This window comes from Lissotriton vulgaris, chromosome 3_1 (assembly GCF_964263255.1).
Source record: "Lissotriton vulgaris chromosome 3_1, aLisVul1.2, whole genome shotgun sequence".
NCBI lineage: Eukaryota > Metazoa > Chordata > Amphibia > Caudata > Salamandridae > Lissotriton > Lissotriton vulgaris.
Genome location: NC_141689.1, coordinates 813,955,054 through 813,980,622, shown reverse-complemented (window position 1 = coordinate 813,980,622; position 25,569 = coordinate 813,955,054). Strand labels below are relative to the sequence as shown.

Here is a 25,569-nt window from a genome sequence, read left to right as displayed (position 1 = left end):
ACGTATGCTACATCTGCTAAATCACACTAAAAGCCACTTCATAGACTGAGATATCTATATGTATAAAAACGAAAGTATGTCTGTCTGTCTGTTTGTCCTTTTTGCATTACTACACCATTCATCCGATCACCATGAAACTTTGGGAAGTTGTTGAGTACTCCTCCGTGAAGGTTTCTGGCATACATTTTTTTTAAATATCGGCCCCCCCATGGCCCTCATAATCTTTTGAATACTGATGTACGCACCAGACGGAAAAACAACAAATTGTGTATCCACAAGCACTTCAATAAATAAATAGAATTAAAACACCATTCATCTGATCGCCATGAAACTTTGAGAAGTTGTTGAGTACACTCCCGTAAAGGTTTCTGCCATAAAAAAATTTAAATATCGGCCCCCAGGGCCCTCATAATCTTTCGAATACTGATGTACTCACCAGACGGAAAAACAGCAAATCGTGTATCCACAAGCACTCCAATAAATAAATAGAATTAAAACACCATTCATCCGATCGCCGTGAAATGTTGGGAAGTTGTTGAGTACACTCCAGCGAAGGTTTCTGCCATAAAAAAAATTTGTAAATATCGGCCCCCCCAGGCCACTCATAATCTTTCGAATACTTATGTACGCACAAGACAGAAAACCAAAAAATCGTGTATCTACAAGCACTCGAATAAATAGAATTAAAACACCATTCATCTGATCGCCAGGAAACTTTGGGAAGTTGTTGAGTACACTCCCGCGAAGGTTTCATAACATTTTTTTAAATATAGGCCCCCAGGGCCCTCATAATCATTTGAATACTGATGTACGCACCAAACGGAAAAACTAAAAATCGTGTATCCACAAGCACTCGAATAAATAAATAGAATTAAAATGACACTTTGAAATGTTTTCCATATTAAAATGAATACGTTTCAATAAAAATGACACAATGTAATTTGAATGTTATCATGACGAGTTTCCTTGAATTTCCTTTCTTCGGAGATCGCAGCAATGCGCGACGGGTAAGCTAGGGTACCACAGAATGTGTCTTCTGAAGACAAGGACCAGAAAAGATTGGGCGTGCATAAGACATTCTAACAGGTTTTTTCTAGGCTCGTGGAATAGCAACCATGGGTATCCTGAAGCATGAAGAGTCTCCTCAAAGGTTTAATCTTGTTCATCAGGCATGTTGAACAGGACAGAACATGTACTCACTTTTTTAACCATGCAACAATCGGAAAAATAAATAAAGAATGACAGCTTGCAGCGAGGGTCATAAAGAAGAACCACAAGCAGATTTGGCCAATATGCCTAAAATCTCTTTCTGAAAAGATGCTATCAAGTCTTAAGTGAGGCATTGTTATTGGTCAGATAATGTCAGCGGGAGAAGATATTTCTGAATATAGCTGAATATCATCATCATACAGATTAATCAAGATGAGAAATCCTACCCAATTCACATAGATGTTGAAACAACTGAGTGGTAGGATATACCTAGGGCAGACCACATGACACTAACTAGATGCTCTCCATCATACCAAAATCCACTTAGTTTAAATGGCCCAAAATTCTTTTATAATGTTCTACAAGGGAACTTTTTAGTATTTGTTGGATTTGCTCGTTAATGAAAAAAAGTGTAGTTGAGGCCTGAGGGGAACTTACAACCTGTCCCCTCTGGTTTAGGGGGTTACTCTCATTTTCTTAGTTGTCATGTTAGTGAATATTGTCAGATCCTATCCATAGTGTAGTAACAGAGATCACTATAAAGTAGTGTAGAAAAAAACTAGTAAACTTAAAGAGTTTTTTTAACATATCTATGCTTGTAGATAATGAAACATGCTTGAAAACAGGTGAGCACTGAAGATATACACTCATATAATTGTTTTGTAGGATAGTGAAACACTGATTTGTCTCTTTCTGAACCCTTTTTATTCATTTTTTTTTTAAATATTTTTTTATTCATCAACATCAAGATTACAATTTCATTTTCATTATGTATTTCACCAAGATAAGAAAATCAGATAACATTCATTATAAAAAATTAATTCCTTAACAAGTTCATAAATTCATACTTTCATTTAGTAAATTCTATCCATACTAGTTCTTGCAAACTCAACGTGAAACAAATTATTAATTATCTTACTGTATGCTTATAACTCCCCCAGCTTTTGCTTCCATGCTATTATTGGAGCCCATATTCTTCTCGCAGCTTCTCTTCTTACCCTTCCCTTTTTTTCATATAGAGCCTGTTCCAAGGTGAAGATCGCCAACAGCCTAGAAACCCATTGATGTAATGTCGGTGGTCTAGGATCTTTCCATAGCGATGCTATACATAATCTACTTAATACCATGGCTATATATAAAAACTCATAGTGAGGTACTACCAAGCCATCCTTAGCTACTCCTAAAATCATTACTTCATCCGACAGTGCTATATTCATTCCCAATGAGTTATTAAAAAATTGTTCCAATTCTTGTTTATAGCTATCTAAAACAGGACATGAAGCAAACATATGAATCGTATCAGCTTGGGTAGATTGACATCTTGGACAGGTTATCCCGCTTATTCCACCCCACTGTGCCACCCTGTGGGGGGTATGATACAGTTCAAACAATGTTTTATATTGCTGGGTTTGCAAATTTGTTGTTTTCAGCACCGTATTTGACATTTTTAACGATTTCTCATCCTCATTCCCTGTCAGCCCCAGTTTAGTTCCCCATTTCTCAAACATTTTTTTGGAGTCATCCTCCTTGTATTTACATATTTCGCCATACAGCTGCGATATGGAACACCCTGTTTCATTTCTTAGGTCTTCCATCAGGTCTACCTTTTGCATATCAACATCCCGCCCCTCTTTCTTAATAGGACTGACCTAATTTGTAAATATTTATAAAAATCTCTATGCCTTAAATTATAAAGCCGTTGCGCGTTTTCATATGTGATGATTACCCCTGCCGGCCCTACAATGTCTCCTATAGTTTTTACCCCTTGCCTGTCCCAATCTTTCATTATGGAATCATGGAATATTCCTGGGAGAGATGGGTTCCCATATAGTGGTGTATAATAGTTCATTCTACCCAATTTTAACTTCTTCTTAATGGTAGACCATATAGTTATTGCAGCCCCCAGGGTCTTAAAGCGTACCTTCTTGTAATAGCTTTTCTCATCATATTTGAGCAACCATCTATCCGAATCCTTAACCAAAAGCTCGTATACATCCGGAATCATATCCCTCCCTCTCCATTTATCCGTTATATCTCAATGTGAGGTTTTTCAATATGGGGTGCATCATAAAGTCGATATATCTATGCAATTTTGTATCAGATCATTTACAAACTAATCTCATCAGAATAAAAATGATGATCAGGATGATTATAAAAAATATAATAGAATTCAAAACAAGGAAGTAAAACAGTGATTAACTTGAAGGGTCTATCCAGCATAAACAAAAATAAAAGTTCTCCTTGTTTACCCAGTTCTAAATCACAATCAGCAACAGTAGGAATTTTAGAATGTTACTGATGATGTCCACTTGGATTTTGAGAACCATTGTGACCTCATTCAACAGATTATATAACCACTAACTCACCGATTCCAGTGTAGAATATTTTATGGAACGCCGTCGACAAACAGAAGAAGCAAACCATTGTCCGAGCGCATATCATTGTATATAGCTGTTGTTCAAATGGAATTATTTTGATAATGGTCGACTTTTACAAACAGTGGAAACCTTGTATACAATTTTCACATTGTCACTTAAGTTTAGGTTCCCTTTGTCACTTGGGACACTATGCACAAATGTTGTTTTGATGTATAGTGTTTACTCCTAACTTTGTTGTTTAAAAATCCATAAAATATACTACACTGGAATCGGTGTGTTAGTGGTTCCTTCACGCTCTGCTATTATCTAACCCTCTATATTGCGATTGTGCTTATGTATCATAACCTCATAGTATATCATTCCACAGGAAACACAGTTTTTCCTATATAAATATTACCCTGGTTACTTAGTGAGTAGTGTTTCCCTGTTTCACTTGAACTCATTCATCGGATGGCCCATTTAATTCCCCAAAAATACCAAAGCAAAACTGCGTACATAAGATTCTTGTACATATGCAAATAAGTGTACCTCCTCATATCTATGCCATCCATTTTTTACACTGATAACAGTAAACAAAGGATGCAAAGTTAAGGTGTCAGAAAGCTCATGAGGTTAATACTAATTCAGAGTGGAAAATTTCCAGAAAAGATTCCAAAATCATTTTTAGAGTGATTTAAAGTTAAGTGGGTGGCTGTAGAGACTTGTTTCTCCTGTACAGTGTATTTTCATAAAGAAGCACATGTAACATGCTGTCTTGGTGTATCCATCTGCGTGGATGTGTTCACAACAATTTTAGACGATGAGCTGATGTGGAATTTGGGAGTGCGGCACTTCCTGGGACCCATATTGTGTAAAGCTACAGTGCAGCACTTACAAAACCACCTGTACTACTCATCAGTGAACTGCTTCAACAGCGTGGTGTTGGATTACAAGAAGAACTGTATCGATGCAGATCAAGTATTTCCTTGAAACGTTTTAAGGTACTTGATGTGTGGTCGCGAGCTAGCGTACGCATCTTTCAACCTTGGAAGCAGTTAAGCCTGCATGTTCACACCAGCCATTCAGTTGTTCTTTGAGCTGGAGCGCGAGCAGTGTCTGGTGCCATTCTGTTTTCCTTCAAGCGGGAGCTTGAGCAGTGGAGTCCGCGATGGAGTGTGAGCGTGTGCCTGTGCACAGCAGCTGTTTGCGTGTGATGCAGCACGTTATAGTAGAGGGGTGTCAGGTCACGTCGCGTGACATCACGTCTGGGGCAATTGTTTTTTTACGAGCAGCATACAGCTGCAGAATGCACATTGAAGGAATTGGAAATTTGCTGATATTTATTCAGACGTTCTGCTGGACACTGATTTCGGAGTTTATAAGAAGCAACTTTTGGAACATGCTAGTACAGCTTTGGTCATTGTGCATAAGACAGAGATTTCGGGGAAGTGCGCCACAGCCTTAAAGCAAGTGGACAAAGATTTGGACTGCATGTGCAAAGTAACAACTCACACTGCGCAAAAGGAAAAGAAAGTTATCCCCAAAGACAGATTTGTGCTGAAAGAAAGAAGGTGTTACCATTGCGATAGTGGGGATCACCTTGCTCATAGTAAGACATGTCCTGCATTGAAGCAGAAATGTAGTTGCTGTAGCATTATAGGTCACTTTGCCAAGATTTGTAAAACTAAGATGAGTTGAGTTAAATTCATCAATGAGAATAACAAGAGTAGAGAGGATAGTGACCCGGAGGAGGAGGGTACTGAACCAAAGAACGTCAATAGTTTAAATGATAACTTTGTGTTAAATATCAAAGATAACAGCATCAAGAGTAAACCAGAGTGTGACATGACTATCGGTGGAGTACAAATCAGAATATAGACAGATCTGGGTCACCAATTACTGTTGTCAATGAGCAAGTGTGGAAGGAGAAATCTTGGGACAAGATTGGTTCACACTTGATACCTTCAGACATTAAGCCTGAGATGCTTTGACCAAGTATATTGTTTTGGAGCCCAACAGTCTGGAGACAGTTTTGATGATTGATGAGGGGAGTTTGGTAGGCAGTAGTATGATGGAAATGTTTCCAATGGTTTTTGGTAAGACTTTGGGAAAATTACAACGTTTTTAGCATAACATAGTGCTTAAAGGGATGCTATCCCTAAGCTCCACAAATTAAGAGCAATACCAATGTTGGTAAAGGAGGAAGTCTGTCAGGAATTTGAGAAATTGATGGCTATAGATGTCAAAGAAATCATAGAGAGTTCAGAGTGGATTTCTGGAGTGGTCATTGCACACTGCACAAAGGGAAAGATCTGCCTTAATGGGGACCTACGCCACTGTAATAGCAATGTTGCTATTGATTATTTTCCCTTACCAAAGATTACTGGGATGGTGTCAAGCTTTAAGGGGAGCCAAATTGTTATCTACCATATACTTGTCTTCTTCCTACCATCAGATTCCCTTATCACCTGAATCCAGGAAATTTACTGCTTTCTTAACATCATTCAGGTGTTATCTGTTCAAGCGATTGCCGTTTGGACTAGCACTGGCAGCTGCTCTATTCCAACGACTAATTCACATGTTATTTGAGAAGAAAAAAGGGGTGTTATTCTTTCAGGATGACATTCTTGCTTTTGGAGAGCAAAGAGGTGTACATGATGGAAGATAGAAGAAGGTGTTAAGTGCCTTGGATCACAGAGGATGGACAGTGGAATTTACAAAGTGCAAGTTTGCTGAGAGGAGTCTCATATATTTAGGAAGTAAGTAAGGGCATGTGAGCAGTGAGTGTGGAGTGAAACCTAAGACCATGTTCATTAATGCCATTGTAGAAGCCCCAGCACCTGTCAATAAATACGGGATAAGGTTATTCCTAGGCATGACCAAATATTATTCTAAATTTATTGCAAATTTTGCAGAGAATGTGTATAATTGTTTAAAAAATATTGAAGATTGTCTGGGATTCTCAGTGTAGGAGGAATTTTATAGAATCAAACAAAACATGGTGTCGGCATTGGACAGTTTTGATCCACAACTTGATTATTGTATCACAACTGATGCAAGTAATAAAGGGCTGCGAGTGGTCTTGGCGCAAAGAGATTCCAGAGGAAAGGAGACAATAATTTAGTTTGTGTCTTGATCACTTTCACCAGTGGAGGGAAAATGCCTGATATTGAAAAGGAAATGTTTGCATGTGCATGGGCATTAGATCACTTCTGTGCATTTGTGTGGGGCAAACATTTAATAAATAAGTCTGGTTATAAACAGTTAGTAAAATTGGTGACCAATGAAGGAAGTGTGAAATGCATCTGTTCCTGGCAAGGACAATGTTGTAACAGATTATTTGTCTAGCATGTCTTGTCCTCTTGAGGAGTGTGAAGATGATTCATGGGATGATTTCAGTGTAGCTCTGGTATATGATAGTGGAATACATGCAATTAAGAAGGAGGAATGCTTAAAGGAGCATGTTAATGATGATGAAATACAGGAGATCATTAAATGTATGTGTGAGGGATGGCCTAAAAAGGAACTACTTAGTGAGTTTCTCAGACCATTTTGGGAAGTTAGATCTGAACTTTCTGTAGAGAAGGATCTGCTATTTAGAGGTAGCAAAACCATTCCTCCCAATGGGTTACAAAACCTAATCATGGAACTTTGCATTGCAGATCACTTTGGTCTAGTGCTAACTAAAGCGGTGGAGAAAGATGGCCGGGTATGAATATAGCAGTTGTGAGATTTGTAAGGGCTTGTACCGGTTGTGTTTGTGCGGATAAGTAATTACGCACACCAGGAGGGACCGCGTCAACCAGACCGGAGGAGGCATCGCCATCGTACACAAGAACACCATCCGCATCACGACCAACTCCGACGACACCCTCACCGCCGCCGAACACCTCCACTTCCAGATACACACCGACCCCAAGACAACCCTCAGAGGCACCCTCATCTACAGACCCCCGGGACCATGCACACGATTCAGCGAAGACATCGCAGACTTCATCAGCCCGCACGCCCTCCCCTCCGCTGACTACATCCTCCTAGGGGACTTCAAATTCCACCTCGAGAAGAACAACAACACCAACACCACCACCCTGCTGGACAACCTGGCCAACCTCGGACTCAAGCAACTGGTGAACACCCCCACCCACGCCGGCCACACGCTTGACCCCGTCTTCTCCTCCAGCAAGCTCATCTCCTTCAGCCACTCCACCGGATTTCACTGGACAGACCACAGCTGCATCCACTTCAGCTTCAGAAGAACCACGACCCACCACCACCCGCAACAGGTACCTCGCAGAAACTGGAACAAGAGCACCGCCGACCAGCTCACCACCTCCCTCAGCCAGAACCCTCCCGCCAGCACAACGGACCCCAACGAAGCAGCCAGCAACCTCAAACAGTGGATCACCATCTGTGCTGACAACCTAGCACCACTGAAGACCCCTCCCAGCAGACCCGGCAGCAAGAAAGCCTCCTGGTTCACTGACGAACTAAAGAACTCCAAGAAGAACTGCCGTACCCTCGAGAAAGCCTGGAGCAACAACCAGACCACAGACAACATGACTGCCCTCAAGCACGCCACCCGCAAACACCATCAGCTGATCCGCACCACCAAGAAGACAGCATTCAAGGAACGACTGGACAACAACACCCACAACAGCAAGGAACTCTTCAGCATCGTCAAAGAGCTCTCCAACCCCAGCGCCGGAAACAACAACATCACTCCCTCGCAAGACCTCTGCGACTCACTCGCCTCGTTGTTCCACAGCAAGATCGCCGACATACACAACAGCTTCGGCGCACAGACCACGCACCCAACCACCGAGCCGACGCCCCCCACCACCACCCTCCTTGCCTGGACCCCGGTCAGCACCGAAGACACCACCCGCGTGATGAACACCATCCACTCCGGATCACCAACTAACCCCTGCCCCCACCACGTCTTCAACAAAGCCGACTCCATCATCGCACCCCAACTCCGAGACATCATTAACACCTCCTTCAACACCGCCACCTTCCCGGAGAGCTGGAAGCACGCCGAGCTCAGCGCCCTCCTGAAGAAACCAACAGCAGACCCCACCAACCTCAAGAACTACCGTCCCATCTCGCTCCTCCCTTTTCCTGCCAAGGTCATCAAGAGGACCGTCAACAGACAACTTGCCACCTTCCTCGATACGAACGGATCCCTCGACCACTCGCAGTCCGGCTTCCGAGCCAAATACAGCACCGAGAGCGCCCTCATCGCAGCCACAGACGACATCGGATCCCTGCTCGACAACGGGGAAACAGCTGCCCTCATCCTCATGGACCTCTACTTAGCGTTCGACACGGTCTGCCACCGCACCCTATTGCAGCGCCTCAACAACATCGGAATCCAAGAGAAGGCACTGGAGTGGATCGTCTCGTTCCTTACCGGAAGAACACAGAGAGTCCGCCTCCCCCGTACAGATCCGAGGCCACCGAAGTCATCTGCGGCATACCACAAGGATCATCACTCAGCCCCACCCTATTCAATGTCTACATGAGCCCCCTCGCAGCCATCGCACGCCAACACAACCTCAACATCATCTCCTACGCGGAAGACACCCAGCTGATCCTCTCCCTCACAAACGACCCCACCACCGCCAGAACCAGCCTACACAAAGGGATGAAAGACGTCGCCGAGTGGATGAAGAACAGCCGCCTGAAACTGAACTCAGACAAGACGGAAGTCCTCATTCTGGGATCATCGCCCTCTGCCTGGGACGACTCTTGGTGGCCCCCTGCCCTGGGCACCACTCCCAGGCCAACAGACCATGCACGTAACCTGGGCTTCATCTTGGACTCTTCCCTCTCGATGACCATATAAGTCAACGCCGTCTCATCGTCGTGCTTCAACACCCTGCGTATGCTCCGAAAGATCTTCCGGTGGATCCCCACCGAAACCAGGAAGACGGTCACCCAGGCACTCGTCACCAGCCGACTGGACTACGGAAACACCCTCTACGCCGGAACCACAGCCAAACTTCAGAAAAGACTCCAACGCATCCAGAACGCCTCTGCAGGACTCATCCTGGACATCCCCCGACACAGCCACATCTCCGGACACCTGAGAGACCTGCACTGGCTTCCCGTCAGCAAGAGGATCACGTTCAGACTCCTCACCCACGCACACAAGGCTCTCCACGACCTGGGCCCCAGGTACCTCAACAACCGCCTAACCTTCTACACTCCCACCCGCCAGCTACGATCCACCAGCCTCGCCCTCGCCGCCATCCCACGCATCCACAGAGCCACCACCGGAGGAAGATCCTTCTCCTACCTGGTAGTCAAAACATGGAACTCCCTCCCCATCCACCTGCGACTGACCCAAGACCATCTTTCCTTCAGGAAGCACCTCAAGACCTGGCTCTTCGAGCAGTAGCAGACCCCACCCCCCGCGCCTTGAGACCCCTCCGGGGTCTCAAGGCGCGGGGGGCACGCTATACAAATGATATGATTGATTGATTGATTGATTGATTGATTGATTGATTGATTGACACTGCGCCCACCCATGCGTCTGTGCGTAATTCCGAAGCAACTATGGGAGCTTTGTTGGGCCCAGTGGTAGAGCAACAAGTATGGGATTGTTCTTATTGGTGTATTCTCTAGATGGCCTGTTGTAGGGGTAGTGGAGAAGGCAGACACTAATATTGCGTTGAAAGTTTTGGATGAGACATTTTTGACTAAAGGGATTCCAGCAACACTTCTTAGTGACATTGGAGTGCAGTTTGTGCCAATGTGGCTAAAGCTTATTTTGAGAGAGTGGGCATCAAATATAGGACCAGTTCTCTTTACAACCCTAGTGGAAACAGTATGACAGAAAGGTTTGACAATGTGGTTAAGAGCGTTATCCAGTCCGTTGTTGGTAGGCAGTGTGATTGGCATAATGAAGTGAAAAAATGTGTGGGCTTACAGAGTGCCCACCAATGAAGCTACTGCACTATCAAAATTTGTGATAATGATAGGAAGAATTCCTAGAAGCAAGTACAGCCCGCTTGGTTGTGTGATAGTGAGGTGAATCAATGGTCACCCAAGTTGGTGGGCAGGAAATTGAAAAAGTTGCACAAACGAAGTAAGGCATACTATGATGACAAACAAGGTGTTAGGCATCTTCAACTGAGAGTTGGGAACGAGTATGAGTGAAGGAACGGACTAAAGTGCCCAAGGGAGAGTGTTAGACCCGGGATCCTTGGTTGGCTGAGGTAGGTACTTTAGTCCGAGTAGGGACCCGTGTTCCAACATCAGGGAAAGGAAGGACATCTTCTTAGATAGCCCCGCTCACCCCCACGGTAGCTTGGCACCAGCAGCCAGGCTTATCTTCAAGGCAAATGTGTAAAGTATTTACACCCACGCTCACAATAATCCAATGATGACACCACAAATAGACTCCACGCGAGTTTTGTAAAATGAGTATAAACTTTATGTAAAAAGATATATGATAAGACCACATGAAATAAAACCAACATATGAGGTTGTTAGGCCAGCCAGTCCTTGTAAGTTCTGGCGATGTCAATGAGCACTTATAAACAATCTCCTGTATTCCTAATCACATGTCATACAGTTCGTAATGCTAGAATCAGGTACTTATGCAATGTAAAAATACTGTAATGCGCAACATAGCAATCAGACACTCTGCAATGACAAGAATGCAATGCGTAACGCAATAATAAGGCACTTTGCAAGGTAAAACAATTCAATGCGTAATCGGACCACCAGATATGTTGTTCTGGAATATTAAGGCAATGCATATACACTAATCAGGTCATTATTTATGCAGGAATAATGCAATGTGCAATACGCTAATCAGGTAGTTCGTTAAATAGAAATGATGCAATGTGTAATACGTCTGTCAGATATTCCGTTCTGCAGAAATGTAATACTATGTAGTACACTCAGGCCCCGATCACCGGGCCTCAGGTCATCTCTTCGCTTCTCCTTCTGACCTGTAGTCAGCTTCTCACAGTTGCCCCCACCACAGTACGATGTAATTCCAAAGTGCAGCTTCGCACTCCGGCCCCTGTACCGCCACTCCCTAGGCAATACGGGCCGCAACTTGAGCTGAAGCAGAGGCTCGCACTGCCAATACGAGAGAGAGGCAAGGAGCGTCTCCCTCCAAACCTGCAACCCCACCCTAGGAGTCGACGCACGTTACCTGGGGGGAGCAAAATCACTCTCCTCTCCTCACTCAGTGGTTGGGCCCCCAATGCAGCTTGGTGAAATGGCATCGTTGGCTTGGGCCGGCAACTCAGCTCCTCTGGGCCTGTCAGTCCGGGCCGCTTCAACTATGAAGATCTCAGGCTGCTCAAAGCACATGTGCACAGTGTCACTGAGACTCACTTTACTCCGGTGCACACGATAACAAGGCAAACCCTCACGACGGTCTCCCAGTGCCCAACGCACCCACACACAGCAGTGTTGAGACTCACTTGGATTCTGGTCACACAATACCAAGGCAAATCCTCTCTAAGGTCTCACAGTGCACAACGCACACAGCGTTGATGAGACTCACTTGGATTCTGGTGCACACGATCACAAGACAATCCTCATGAAGGCTTAAGGCTAGATAAAGCACACGCACACAGCGTATCTGAAACTCACTTGGACTCCCGGTGCCACGGTCACAAGACGATCCTCATGAAGGCTTTAGGCTAGACAGAGCACACGCACACAGCGTATCTGAAACTCGCTCGGACTCCCGGTGCCATGATCACAGGACACCATTTACAAAGATCTCAGGCTAGACAGAGCACACACACACAGTGTATCTGAGAGTCTTCTTTTGAAACGTTTATGTTCCTGTGTTTCCGCAACAGGGAGCCAGCTCACCTCAGGTCCTAGTTACTTCAGGACACAGCACACAGCAAAGTCCTTCAAGCAGGGGGACTCAGCACACCGCAAAGTCCCTTTAGCCTTTCCTTGGTTGTAACAGCAAACTGCAGTCCAGCCCCAGATCACACAGCAAGGGTCAGTCCTATGCTTCAGTCTATTCAGTTGTTTCTTCCTTGGCAAAGGTCCTCTTGACCACGAAGAAGCTCCAGTCTTGTTCACACTTGATCAAGCCATTCTCCTAAGTGCAGGGGCTTCAGCTTTCATAGTTATACCCCTCAATGGCTTTGAAGTCTTTGTGCTTCAGGGGGCACTGACCCCTGTTCAAACCAATTCTGGGTGCCTCCCTGCCAGTGACACATTTCTTTCTTTGAGTAGTGGGGGTCTGGATTCTCAATCACTCAGCAGGAGATGAACAAATTGTTTTAAAGCAGCAACCCAGGCCTCTTCACCTCCAGGGGCTTCTCCTCCCCCTACACTGCAGATGCAGGTCAGCCTGTTGTTGTCTCACCTCCTCCCCTGGGTCAAGACATTCCCCAGATCATATAGCTTTCAAATCCAGACAGTCAATCCACAGCCAAGCAGAGACACACAGAAATTTTAGAGTCCAAATCCTCAGCCACTTCGAAAAGAGTGGCTTCTGAACACACAATGCAAAAATCACCTTCTTAAAAAGATGTGTTATTACATTGTGAGTTCAGGCATACTAAACTTCACCTTTCCATCTTAAGCCTTTGGGAAGATAGGCTGGGAAACGCATTAAATTCTATCCTAAGGGCAAGATGGCCTTTCAATAGTGGAAAACGAAATGAAGATTATTTCATTGTCAGGACATGACACACACCTTAGTACATGTCCTACCTTTCACATGCACTGCACCCTGTCCAGGTGGTACCCTAGCCCAACCCTAGGGGTGTCTGATGTGCACAGAAAGGGAAGGGTAAGGTCTGGCTGGTGAATGTACTTGACAGAACAACATGGTAGTTTAAAAAACTGCGTGCAGGCCCTGCAATTGCAGACCTGAGTTCCGTTTTTAAGGCTACTTGTGTGGGTGACACAAATAGTGCTGCGGGCCCACTAGTAGCAGTTGCATTACCAGCCCTGGCACTCATAGTGCACTTTACTAGAGACTTTACTTAGTAAGGCAAACATAACAAGCATGGACAACCAATTACCATTACTTTATACAGGTAACACTTACACTTTGACACTGTTTAGCAGTGACAAAGTGTCCAAAGCATCTCAGTTGGCACACTCTGTCAGAAAAAGGTCTAGAGGAGAAGCAAAAAGTTTAGGGACTTTAGCCAAAAAGAGTCAGCTCCTACAGGGAGAGTCAGTTTTTTTCACCAGAGGAGTTGGTAGAGATATTACAGAATGCTGTCAGAGTTAGCAGTATGAAAGTGTGGAATCTAAAATGGGTGGTACCTTGTAATCGAGGGGTGAGTCAGGAAGTGTTGATGAGTAATGACATGTTTGAAGGGCTGGATGGTGAGGACACAAGTTTGAAGGGGACCATCAATACTGGTACCCAAGTTAGCACTCAGGTTGACAATGACACTGGGGAGGATTTTTTGGGTGGATTCAAGTGTTTCTCAGGGTGCTGTGGAAGTAGCAATACAGGAGCAAGATTGGAAGTTGGACTCTGGTGTTACCAGAGTGTAACACCAGAGTTACACTCCAGTAACTCTGGTGTTATCAGAATGTTGATAATAGTAAAAGGAGGAGGGTATTATGCAAATGGTTGAAGGATTATGTTGAAGGTTGTAAGTTATGTATTGCTTTTGAGGCATATTTGTTTTCTCTCTTTTTGCTTTCTCTCGTTTTCTCTTTTTCTCCTTTCGTTTCTCTTTGATTTTCTCTTAAGGGGGAGGTGGGGATTCTTTTGTTAGTATTAAAAGGTGAGGATGTGTTATATTATGTGGTAAGTGGCTCCAGGGAATGTAAACACATCATGGAACAGCATCATGTTCTATTGCTCCAGGCGTTCCGTGCTGGGTCAGTTGCTTGGTGCAGTGGAGCTGTACAGAACTCTTTCTCTAGTACAGTGTGTCTTAATAAAGAGCGTATGTAACCTGCTGTCTTGGTGTATCCATCTGTCTGAATGTGTTCATAACAGAAAGCCTTAAAAATGCCTTATTTATTTGGAGTGAATTTTCTCCCACCAGAGGTCTTCAGCTTTTCTTCCTGTGGTGGGTTTATGATAGCATCTTAGAGTTATAGATTGGGAAGTATTCATGCTGTTTTGTTCATGGCACTTTAAAATCTTAATGTACTATGGTTGTGTTACTAGGTAACGAATAACCTTGTGTCGGTCTACAAGTTAATTTTGCATAGGCTAGGATCTATCTTTGGCAAATTTACCCTGTCTTAATATCTTTTTTTAATGAGTCTGCATAGGTGAAACATTCTGCCTTAATTGAGAAATTTGCATTTTTCTACTTTTGAGCTCTGTAGGATTTTACATGTGTGCTTATGTTGGTGTAGGCAAATGAAACCGGGATCTCCATAGGTGACAAAAGTTCCGTAAAGGACACACTGTTGCCTCCTTTCAGGTCTTCTAGCACATGAAATGTATGTATATTATCACACCATTCACAGTCTTCACAGATTTTGCCAGCAGAAGCAATTTCTTTAACCCTCATCTTCACACATTCAATGCCCTCTACTGAGCCTTCCACCTCTCTTGCATTGTGTTCCATTGCTGACAGTCTGCCCTTGAATTATTTAATTTCCTCACTACTGATATTAGTACTGTGTGGTTGTCAGAGGTTTCATGATTCTTCATTCTTATTTTGGAGCCAAGCAGCTTAATTTTCCTCATGACGTTTCCTAGTGATATTCTTTGCAGCTTTTTTAAAACAGGAACAGAAGATTTTCCATTGAGTTGTTGGTTGATGTGTGCCTGGGTGTGTTTTCTGTCTAAGGAGTTCATCATAAAGTCGAGATACCTATGCAATTTTGTGTCAGTACACAATGTAGGGACATTCAGTCTCACTGATGCTTATATTTTAGTCATTTTAAAGTTTCCACCTCTTGCAATGCCTCATAGGTTGTCATCCTGGGAAAATCTAATGTTGACTTTTTGAGTTTCACAAATTGTCCATCACCTTTCAATATCTATTGTGTATTAGGTTAGTGTCAATTGATCCCTGTAAACAGTTAGTAGGGAACATACCGTGAGGTCCACTGAAGCTGTTAGTACCTTTTCCCCCCATTGTGGTAAGTGCAATGACTGTGTGGTCTCAGCCCTGCCACATTTATTCATCAAAGTGTTTAGATTAACAGTATTGCTCTCCACCAAAAGTCAATCTAAATGTGCACTAAAATCACATAAATATTAGTTTGCAGGACTATAATAATGAGTTCTCTTCTGAGCTAACCCTCATTCAATATATTATAGTAAATTGCAGTTAAGGTTGATATTTCCAGTTCAGCAGACAAAGAACAGTTCCACAATGTTGTCAGAATTCTTCAGTGTAGGGCACTAATTCAAGATAACTGCCACAAATTACTTCATTGTGGTTTTGGTCACTTGATAGCCTAACCCTTACTGCCTTTGAAATTGAAGCTATTCCTTACACGTTGTTATTTTATGCACAACGTTGAGCCAACTTTTTACCCCAAATTGTTCTGCTTTCTCACCTGACTTCATCTATCAGACTTCCACCAAGCATTAATCTTTAACACAAGCCCTTCTCCTCTGCACTGCAGAACTAAGATGGCAGATCCTTCCTGAAAACCAGTCTCCAATTACCTTATAAGTAGTGTTTCAGCATCTCAGTGTTGATAGGGATACTTCACCAGATGGCGTAAGTGGCAATGATAACTGCTTTCCGGCCATGGCTCATAGATGGATGAGATTCATATTCTGTAAAATTGCCTTTCAGTTGCCTTCACAGTAGTGTGTGTTTCAAAAATTATATAAAATATATGATCCATCTGAGGTTCTCAAAGCTTTTCCATGTATTTCACATAGAAAATGATTACGTTCTGTAAGCAAGTGAAGACAACAAGGACCCCCTGGGTAGTATATAGACTCCTAGGGCAGGGTAACAACTGGTGTGAGAAAAATCCCAGGACGTCTAAATGTACAGTGTGAACAATCGGGATAGATCAGTGGTCAAGAAGGAAAAATCGAAGAATTAACAATGTTTATATAAAATATATATTTTTAATGAGTATTTGTTTAAAAAAACATATAGTGTATGACCAAGAGGTCAAACCATATGATAAGGGTAAAGGATGCTTCAATTACATACAATTCTAATAATCATACAACATAAAATTCATAATCAATACATGAAATTTATACACAAAAATACACGTAATAAATCAAATAGTAAAAAAGAGCATAGAAACTCGACGCGCGTTTCGGCAGTGAACCGCCTTCTTCAGGAGACATAGAATACATCAACATTGGACGCTCTATCCATGCAGTAACAATGATGGAAGGTAAAATCCTCTGCAATTTTGATAGGACTAGTATAGATTCAAGGTGGAGATAGTCCTGGGTATTTCCAATAGAGCTGGCAATGTAAGTAGCGCAGATGTAGACAGTTCTAAAAACGTTGATCACAATATTGCTTGGATATTCACGCGATATAAAAGATTGCAGTTCCGGTGAGTATTGCCCGGTATTAGTTGACTCGAAGGAATGGTAAAAGAAGTTTCTTAAATAAATAAACAATAAACGGACAGCAGGGTGGTGCTGGTCCGACGCTCGTGTTGTGGGGATCCGACCTCCACACAAAAAGAAGATAAGCCGTCTCTTAAGAAAGTAGACGATAAACGGACAGCAGGGTGGTGCTGCTCAGACGCTCGTGTTGTGGGGACCCGACCTCCACGCAAAGAGAAGATCATTTTATTGTTTATTTATTTAAGAAACTTCTTTTACCATTCCTTCGAGTCAACTAATACCGGGCAATACTCACCGGAACTGCAATCTTTTATATCGCGTGAATATCCAAGCAATATTGTGATCAACGTTTTTAGAACTGTCTACATCTGCGCTACTTACATTGCCAGCTCTATTGGAAATACCCAGGACTATCTCCACCTTGAATCTATACTAGTCCTATCAAAATTGCAGAGGATTTTATCTTCCATCATTGTTACTGCATGGATAGAGCGTCCAATGTTGATTTATTCTATGTCTCCTGAAGAAGGCGGTTCACTGCCGAAACGCGCGTCGAGTTTTTATGCTCTTTTTTACTATTTGATTTATTACGTGTATTTTTGTGTATAAATTTCATGTATTGATTATGAATTTTATGTTGTATGATTATTACAATTGTATGTAATTGAAGCATCTTTTACCCTTATCATATGGTTTGACCTCTTGGTCATACACTATATGTTTTTTTAAACAAATACTCATTAAAAATATATATTTTATATAAACATTGTTAATTCTTCGATTTTTCCTTCTTGACCACTGATCTATCCCGATTGTTCACACTGTACATTTAGACGTCCTGGGATTTTTCTCACAACATACGTTCTGTAAGCAATCATTAATATCAACTGAAAAGCTAGACTAGGTTCATGGGGCAGGATGGAGATCGTGGCGATCGTGTGAGCCAGCTCAACACTCCTCGCTGTTAGCCCTCCCTGTCCTACCTTTCCGACGATGATGAAGGCAGCGTGAATCATAGAGCTAAGACTTCTAGGCATGCTGTGGTTATTTCGTTTCTCGCTTCCTGAGGGGCTTTCACCGTCCCTGCGCACTATCTTTCAAGAACGCCAAGGACTGTTCGGACGCCGGTGGTGTTCGGTAGCGCTTAGTATTGGGTGGCGTGAGGCTGCAGCTCGGCACAGGAGGTACAGCTGGTGCAGGCTGTGGGTCCACTGGAAATCCAGGACCGTAGCATTTCCATTCACAGAGTAATGGCTCCCAAAAACGCCACGAAAGGTCCCAGCAGTTTCGGAGGCCTCGCCCCCCCCCACAAACCCCCAGGTAATGGACGGGGCAGCATTGTCGGTGCTCAGCAGGAGCAGGAAAAACTCAACTCTCCTCCTGGGGCACTGCGGAGTAAAGATACCATATCCGGAAAGCCAGTAAAAGTCCCAGGAATATTTAAAAAGGCACAGGGAAAAGGTAAGAGCCCCAATACTGCTTCGCCAGGGCCCTTAATTAAAACTCAGCTAGGTCACAAAGTTGCAATGCCAGTAAATCCGAGTGATGTGCCTACAGTGCAGCAAAAGTCCCCAATACTCTCAATACACCAAGGGGCGATGGTGGTAACAGCGAGTGGGGAAGCCAGTTGTTTACCGGGCACAGTGCATAGCTATATAGGCGCTAAATCAAATATACTTCAAAATTAAATATCCCCTGGTGTGTGTAATAGGGCGCAATCTCAGCATATTACAGCTTCACTTCCATCTACAGACTTGGGCTGCGATGACACATCACAAGATACTGGTCCCAGCATGGTGAATGGGGATAAGGAGTTGATAAAAGATTTGGACTCTGGGGATTCCGGTGGTAAATTTTATTCAATGTCAGAGCCATCTAATTCTCCTGAAAATGAAAGTATTGGAGGAGATTGGGCAGATGAGAGAAGTGAGGCAAGCTTTGGTTTGCAGGAGGAAGATGATGAAGAAAATGTTGATGCCTCTGGTTATAAAGAAAGTGTACGGAAAGTTCGAAATCCCTCCAATCGGGCCTCTAAGGAAATATCTACCAAGACAGGGTAATTAACGTGGGAATATTCATTTTCACCACAACTTGGGGAGATCAATGGTGCTTTATGTGGTTTAGATGGCGGTAGCACCAATGCATCTCCAGAGATTAATTGCACTGTTGCGCTGGGAGAAAGTGAGAATACCCTGAGTACTGTCTACCAAGCTATTACGACCCATTGGGAGGAGACCAAAGCAGAAGGACTGCGTACACGGGGCCCGGTCCGTAAACTCCAAAACACTGTGTCGTGTAATAAAATCATGCACAGAAATGTCTACACGGATTGGAGAAGCAGAGACGCGTATATCCATAATTGAGGACGAGGTAGTAGTGCTACAGAAAACAAGTATAACTTTGTTACAAACTTTGAAGGACGATATCAACTGGAAACTTACTGATTTAGAGAATCGCGCAAGGGAGAACAACCTACGCATATTAGGGGTTCCAGAAGGAAAGTAAGGCAAAGTTATACGACAGTTTGTTGTCGATTTATTTTCAGAGGCCTTCCTCGATTTGAGTCAATGGAAGTGGGACTTATAACTGCAGCGTGTTCACAGATTTCTCTTTCATTTGCAGGGAGGCACAGGGGGTCCTTATGCAAAACCTATGGCTATCTTGATCTGTTTAAACAATTTTTTGCTTAGGGAATCTCTGTATGATTTATCAAGGCCTGATCGCAAAAGAAGTGGGAAAAGTTGTGAATTCTTTGTTCGCCCTGATTATTGCCAGGCTACGGTCCAACAGAGATGGCATCTTCGCCAATTGATCCCTTTTTTTCAGGCTAAAGGTGCACAGGTCGTCCTCCTCAACCCGTCTAAACTCAAAATTATTCATAAAGACAAAACACTCTTTTTTGTTTCAGAGATTGTTGCAAAATAGTTTTTAAATACTATCTAGTATTTGTTCGTGAGACTATTGCTCAGAAGGCGGTCTGTTTTTTTATTTTTGCTATTTTTCTATCTTCTCTTTTTCACAGTCGGGCGGGCAGGGGAGTGTTCACAACCCTCTCTCTCCATCACTAAAGGGATAAAGGGAGTGGGGTGTTGGGTGGGGGGACGGCTCTGGGTGGGAGGGGTGGTAGGGGTGGTTGGGGTGGTGGGGTAAGGATAAGTACAGCATGGGCAGGGTTAGTGCATGGTACTAAGAATATGGTGGCTACATTTTGTATTCATGCTTTTTCAATTGTCGAATGTTATCCTAAGCTGTGGGCCTCAAGCAAGTTAAGGGTGGCCAGTTTTGCTTATCTAAAGCCTTATTATGATGGGTACATTTTCAAGTTGCTCTTGGAATGTTTGTGGCCTCAATGATAAAAAGAAAAAGGGGGTTATGACACACATTTTAACGACAATGTAGGTGGATCTGCTCTGCATACAGGAGACCCATATTGCATGCTATAAGCAGAGATGGTTGAATGACCTAGGTATGGAATTACTTGGCTGTACTCGGCAGAGCTTGACTACTTGAGGGGTTGCGATCCTGAAAAATTTGGTTGGGGGAAAGAAGATGTTTGGGGTAGGTGGTTTATTATTGAACTCTGGGTTGGGAGTGTTCCAATGACGATATGCTCAATTTATGGTCCCAACCTGGATGATCCAGAGATGTTGCATTTCCTTAGTATCGAGTTAGCCGCATGGCCATCCCTGCTACTCGTGTGTGGGGATTATAACCTCCATTTGGAAGGTAATTTTGACATAAAAAGTGATCAACTCTATGCTGGGAGATCTAAAGTGTTTAAAGCAACTATAGGGTTCATTAAAGAATTTGGGGTACAGATGCATGGTATGTCAAAGGTAAGGGAGCTATGGGTGAAACCTTCTACTCTGCACCCCACATCTGCGTTTAGACTATTTCTTCTTAACACCAGAGAAGGTAAGAAACGCTAGGTTCCATATCTTGCCTAACATTTTATCAGATCACAATCCCATTGTGTTGGAGTTCGATTGTTGTTCTAGAGGCTCACCAAGAGCTTGGACTTGGACCAGAAACTTTTGTTGGATCCTGTATACTGTGAACAAATGAGTAATTGGATCACTGAATTTTTTTAAAATAATCGGGTTTCCACCTCATACTCTATATTTAAGGCAGCGGTTTGTGGGGAAACATTAAGCTATTCTTTTGATAAACAGCAGAAGGTTTATAATGAAATTCATTTGGGGATGAATGATTTAAGGGTATTAGAAACTGAACTTATGGGGTGGTAACTAGCGGTCAAAATACTGAACAAATTGTAAGTGATATCGCCTCACAAGAAATTAAGATTTATCATAATTTTGCTGAGAAACTAGCTTCCAAAATTGCTATCTATAGGTCAGAACTGCATGAGGTTGGTGAGAACTCTGGTCGATTAGTAGCGAAAAAACTACAACATAAAAAGGTTGCTAATAGGATTAATAGAATACAAGATCATCTTGGCCAGATACAGGAAACTTCATCTGAAGTGCTTAATGTGTTCAGTAAATGTTATCAGCAACTATATACGGCTGATGTAATTACCAGAGCTGAAGAGAAATTAAAGGAGTTCTCTTCTGATATAGAGATCAAAAAACTGACATATGATCAGAAGGAAATATTAGATGAGAATGTTACTTGAGAGGAGGTGGAAGCGGTAATAACAATGCTGGGAGTAGGTAAGGCCGTGGGTCCTGATGGTATCCCCCTTGAGTTTTACCGGACCTTTCGCCATATTTTAAAAACAGAATTTTTTACATACTTTTTGGCAGCAGAAAGAGGAATTGTGCCGGTTTCCTGGTGCAAAACTGCTAGTATTGTTTTTTGAAAAAGGATAAACCCGAACTGCTCCCTACTTGGTATAGACATATCTCACTAATCAACTCCGATAGTAAAGTCTATTCTAAGATTATAGCTATACTGTTAGCTGGTGTTATTTCAGGGTTGGTTTCTAATTTTCAACATGGGTTTATCCCTGGCAGAGATACTGCGGACCATGTGAGATGTGTGATGTCTTTTTTGGATTGGGCACAAGCAACCGAGTCTGCATTGGCGGTAATCCTGTTGGATGCCGAGAAGGCATTCAACAGGGTTTCCTGGCCCTATATATGGGAAGTTTAAAGCTTAAAGGGGTTTGGCCCTAAGTTTCGGCAAGCAATTCAGGCATTATACATTTGTCCTGAAGCAAGTATTTGAATCTCCGGTCAGGAGTCTGATTCATTTAACATAGGCAGAGGCACTTGGCAAGGTTGCCCTTGCTCTCCACTTTTATTTGCCTTATATATTGATTTTTTTAAAGAAATTGAATCAACATATGGGCATAAAGTCAGTTCAATTGCGGCTCATGAATTATAGAGCATTGCATATGCCAATGATATTGTTGTTATTACAAGAGACATAGTCTCAGCACTATCCGTTATTAATTCATTGGCAAGTCAATTCAGGAGCTTCTCTGGCTATAAATTAAATATTTCCAAAACCCACGTTTTTTATTTTGGTGATGATCCTCTGGCTGAGGTGGCCATTGTGCCAGAAGGTACGTATTTGGGAATTAAAATCTCAACATCAGTTGGGAACATTCCAGAATTGAACATGAATCCAGTGCTGGCTAAAGTGAACTCAACATTGGAGCGGTTGGATCACCTACACCTTTCTCTTTATGGGAGATCTAATGTATTAAAAATTATGGTATTGCCAAGGTTTTTATATATGTTTAGACGAATTCCATTTGAATTCATTGTATTGTGTTTTAAGAGGTTGGCTCTAGATTCCTATGGGGCACAGCCGACAGAGAAGGGCTCATAAGAAAATGGTACTGCCTAAGGATCATGGTGGGTGGGGCATCCCACACTTTATGCTGTATTATTGGGCAGCAATGATGCTGTATATAAATCCTTTGGCAGTAGGAGATCAGGCAGAAATCCTGCCTTGTCATAGACCATCATTATATGAATTTGGGTTGGGTGATGAGCTATTTTAAGAAAACCAAATTCAAAAACTCGGCGCAGCCTATTCTGTTTGAAGACAAGTCCAACCTAAATTAGGTATTGCTAAGCTTAATGCTTATACCCCATTTTCAGCTCCTGTTCTCTTCCCAATAATGTTTCGAGTTCAAGTGGTCCATAGATGGGGATTAAAGGGAATTTATCTGCTAGGTGACTTATGTAAAGATGGCCAACTTATGCCATTTGTAGATTTGCAATTGAAATATGGATTAGTCAAACAGGATTTCTTCAAATTCCTTCAAATCATAAGTTTCCTAACTAAGCAAGGGTTTGGATTTGAACATCAGGTCGCCAAGATTGCACTTATTTAAAAAATGAAGAGAAAAACACCTATAGGTGAATATTATACTCATATATTAGAGGTATTCCCTGACAATTTAGATCTATATCAAGGGAAGTGGGGCAGATCATTAGGGGTTGAGGAGGTTAATATCAGTGATTCTTTAGGGCTTGCTAATCAAGTCTTGATGACGGGGAGGATGTGCACTCAGCATTATATGTCCCTTTATGATCTGTTCTATACCCCAGGCAAGATCTCTAAATGGGGGACATCTGCAGGTGTCAACTGCAATAGATGTGGCCTCTTTGCAGCTGACTAAATCTACATGTTGTTTTGTGTCCTAAGCTTAGGGAACTTATTAGGGAAATTGAGCAGTTTCTCGGTGTAATAACGGTAACCTCTGTATGTATAACGGGGGAATCGGTACTGATTGGGGATGGGTACGATATTGTAGCACATACAAGATCACAAGCCAATACATCCTTTATGTTTATTTGTATGGCAGTGCTACGGGCCTGTATAACTAAGGACCGGATTAGCCCTGAACCCTGACTTTTGTGAGTTGGCGTTCAAGGTTATTAGCCATGTATAATTTGGAATATTCAATATATAAAACCCAAGATATGAGGAAGAGAGCAATGGGAGCTAAGATCTGGTCACCCATAACTGAATGGATTTTGGTGCAATTTGGTTTGACTATATGCTACTTGGTCAAGTCATGAATTGAAAGTGAGTAATGTTTAGTCTTACTTGCTTTCTACATTTTTGTTTGTCTACTATTGATTTATATAAGATATGCTGTGACTGTATTTTGTTGTTTGCCCATATTACGTTTATGGTATATGCTCAATCTACTGTTTTGTAATCTTGTTTCATAAAGTTTGTGTTTATCCTTACCTAAGAAAAAAAGGGGGGTAAAATAAAAATATATTTTTTTTTAAAAGATAAGCTGGACTAAAATAGGCATACATAGGGGAATCTCATGGTGTGGTCATGGGAAGTGAGTAGTCACAAAAATTCACATTACTTAGGCATACGCATAGCATTAATCTGACAAGTGGAATCTGAAATTATATTTGAGTACGCAGAAGAGGATAGTCATGTTAAAAGCCGAGAATATTAAAATGATGTACAGTGTTGGGTACTGAACATCAAACCAAAAGAAAGCATGATTTGTAAGGTTTCCTACCTGTTTTCAAATAATTTTATTTTTTATCTACAGGTTAGGCCTTAGCCCGCATTATAAAAGGACTATAAAAGGACCAATCATCAAAATGGCGGACAGTGCTAATCATTTGCCCTTCTTCTATGGCAACATTACAAGAGAAGAAGCAGAAGAATATCTGAAGCAAGGAGGACTGAGTGATGGATTATATCTTCTGCGTCAGAGTCGGAATTATCTTGGTGGTTTTGCACTGTCGATTTCCTGTGCAAGAAAGTGCCACCATTATACGATTGAGAGGGAGATCAATGGAACTTATGCTATTTCTGGAGGAAAATCCCACTTAAGTCCACTGGAGGTCTGCAATTATCACACTCAAGAAACAGATGGCCTTGTATGTTTGCTAAAGAAACCATGTAATCGCCCGAAAGGAGTAGAGCCAAAAGTTGGTCCATTTGAAGACTTAAAGGAGCATCTAATCAGGGAATACGTCAAGCAGACCTGGAATTTGCAGGTAATTTACACATCATTCCCTTGTCAGCAAATGCATGTTGGATTTAATTAAATATTGTGTATAATCCTAGCGATTTTACTAACTACAATAAGGTATACATATGTATAACCATTTTAGGAAGTTAATTTTTTTCCTTATGGTTCTTCTGCCTATTGATATCCAACCAAAAAGTACCATTTCTCAGTCTCTTGCATTTACTAAATTGTAAATGTAATCTATATTACACTACTTAGTCATTTCTATCAAGAAGGGATTTGTCATAACAGGAATTTTTACAGCTTTAAATAAGGTCTTTATAAGAATAGCAGACTACATGGAAGAGTAAATGTTAGGGAATTAGAGGTGAAATGCAACACTGAAAAAGGTGTGTAAAGGCAAATCAATAAACAATAGTTGGGTCTTTGTTTAGAAAACACGTACCCACTGTAAAAAAAAATCCACTATTACTAAAACAAATTTATATCAATTGATTTCACTATAATTTTGAGCATTCATTGACATACCAATAAGCTAACTATACGGAGATATAAATTGAATTATATTTAATCTGACAGTTATATATGTATAT

The 25,569-nt window shown here is 42.2% G+C and overlaps 1 protein-coding gene across 1 annotated transcript in view; it reads left to right on the top strand.

Moving 5' to 3' along the window:
* SYK (spleen associated tyrosine kinase) overlaps positions 1-25,569 on the top strand; it is a 281,314-nt gene that overhangs the window by 73,214 nt on the left and 182,531 nt on the right. The window contains exon 3 of the mRNA XM_086963566.1: positions 24,548-25,001. Within this exon, the coding sequence (XP_086819692.1) occupies positions 24,600-25,001 (402 nt within the window). The 5' untranslated portion in view covers positions 24,548-24,599. The remainder of the gene's footprint in view (positions 1-24,547; positions 25,002-25,569) is intronic.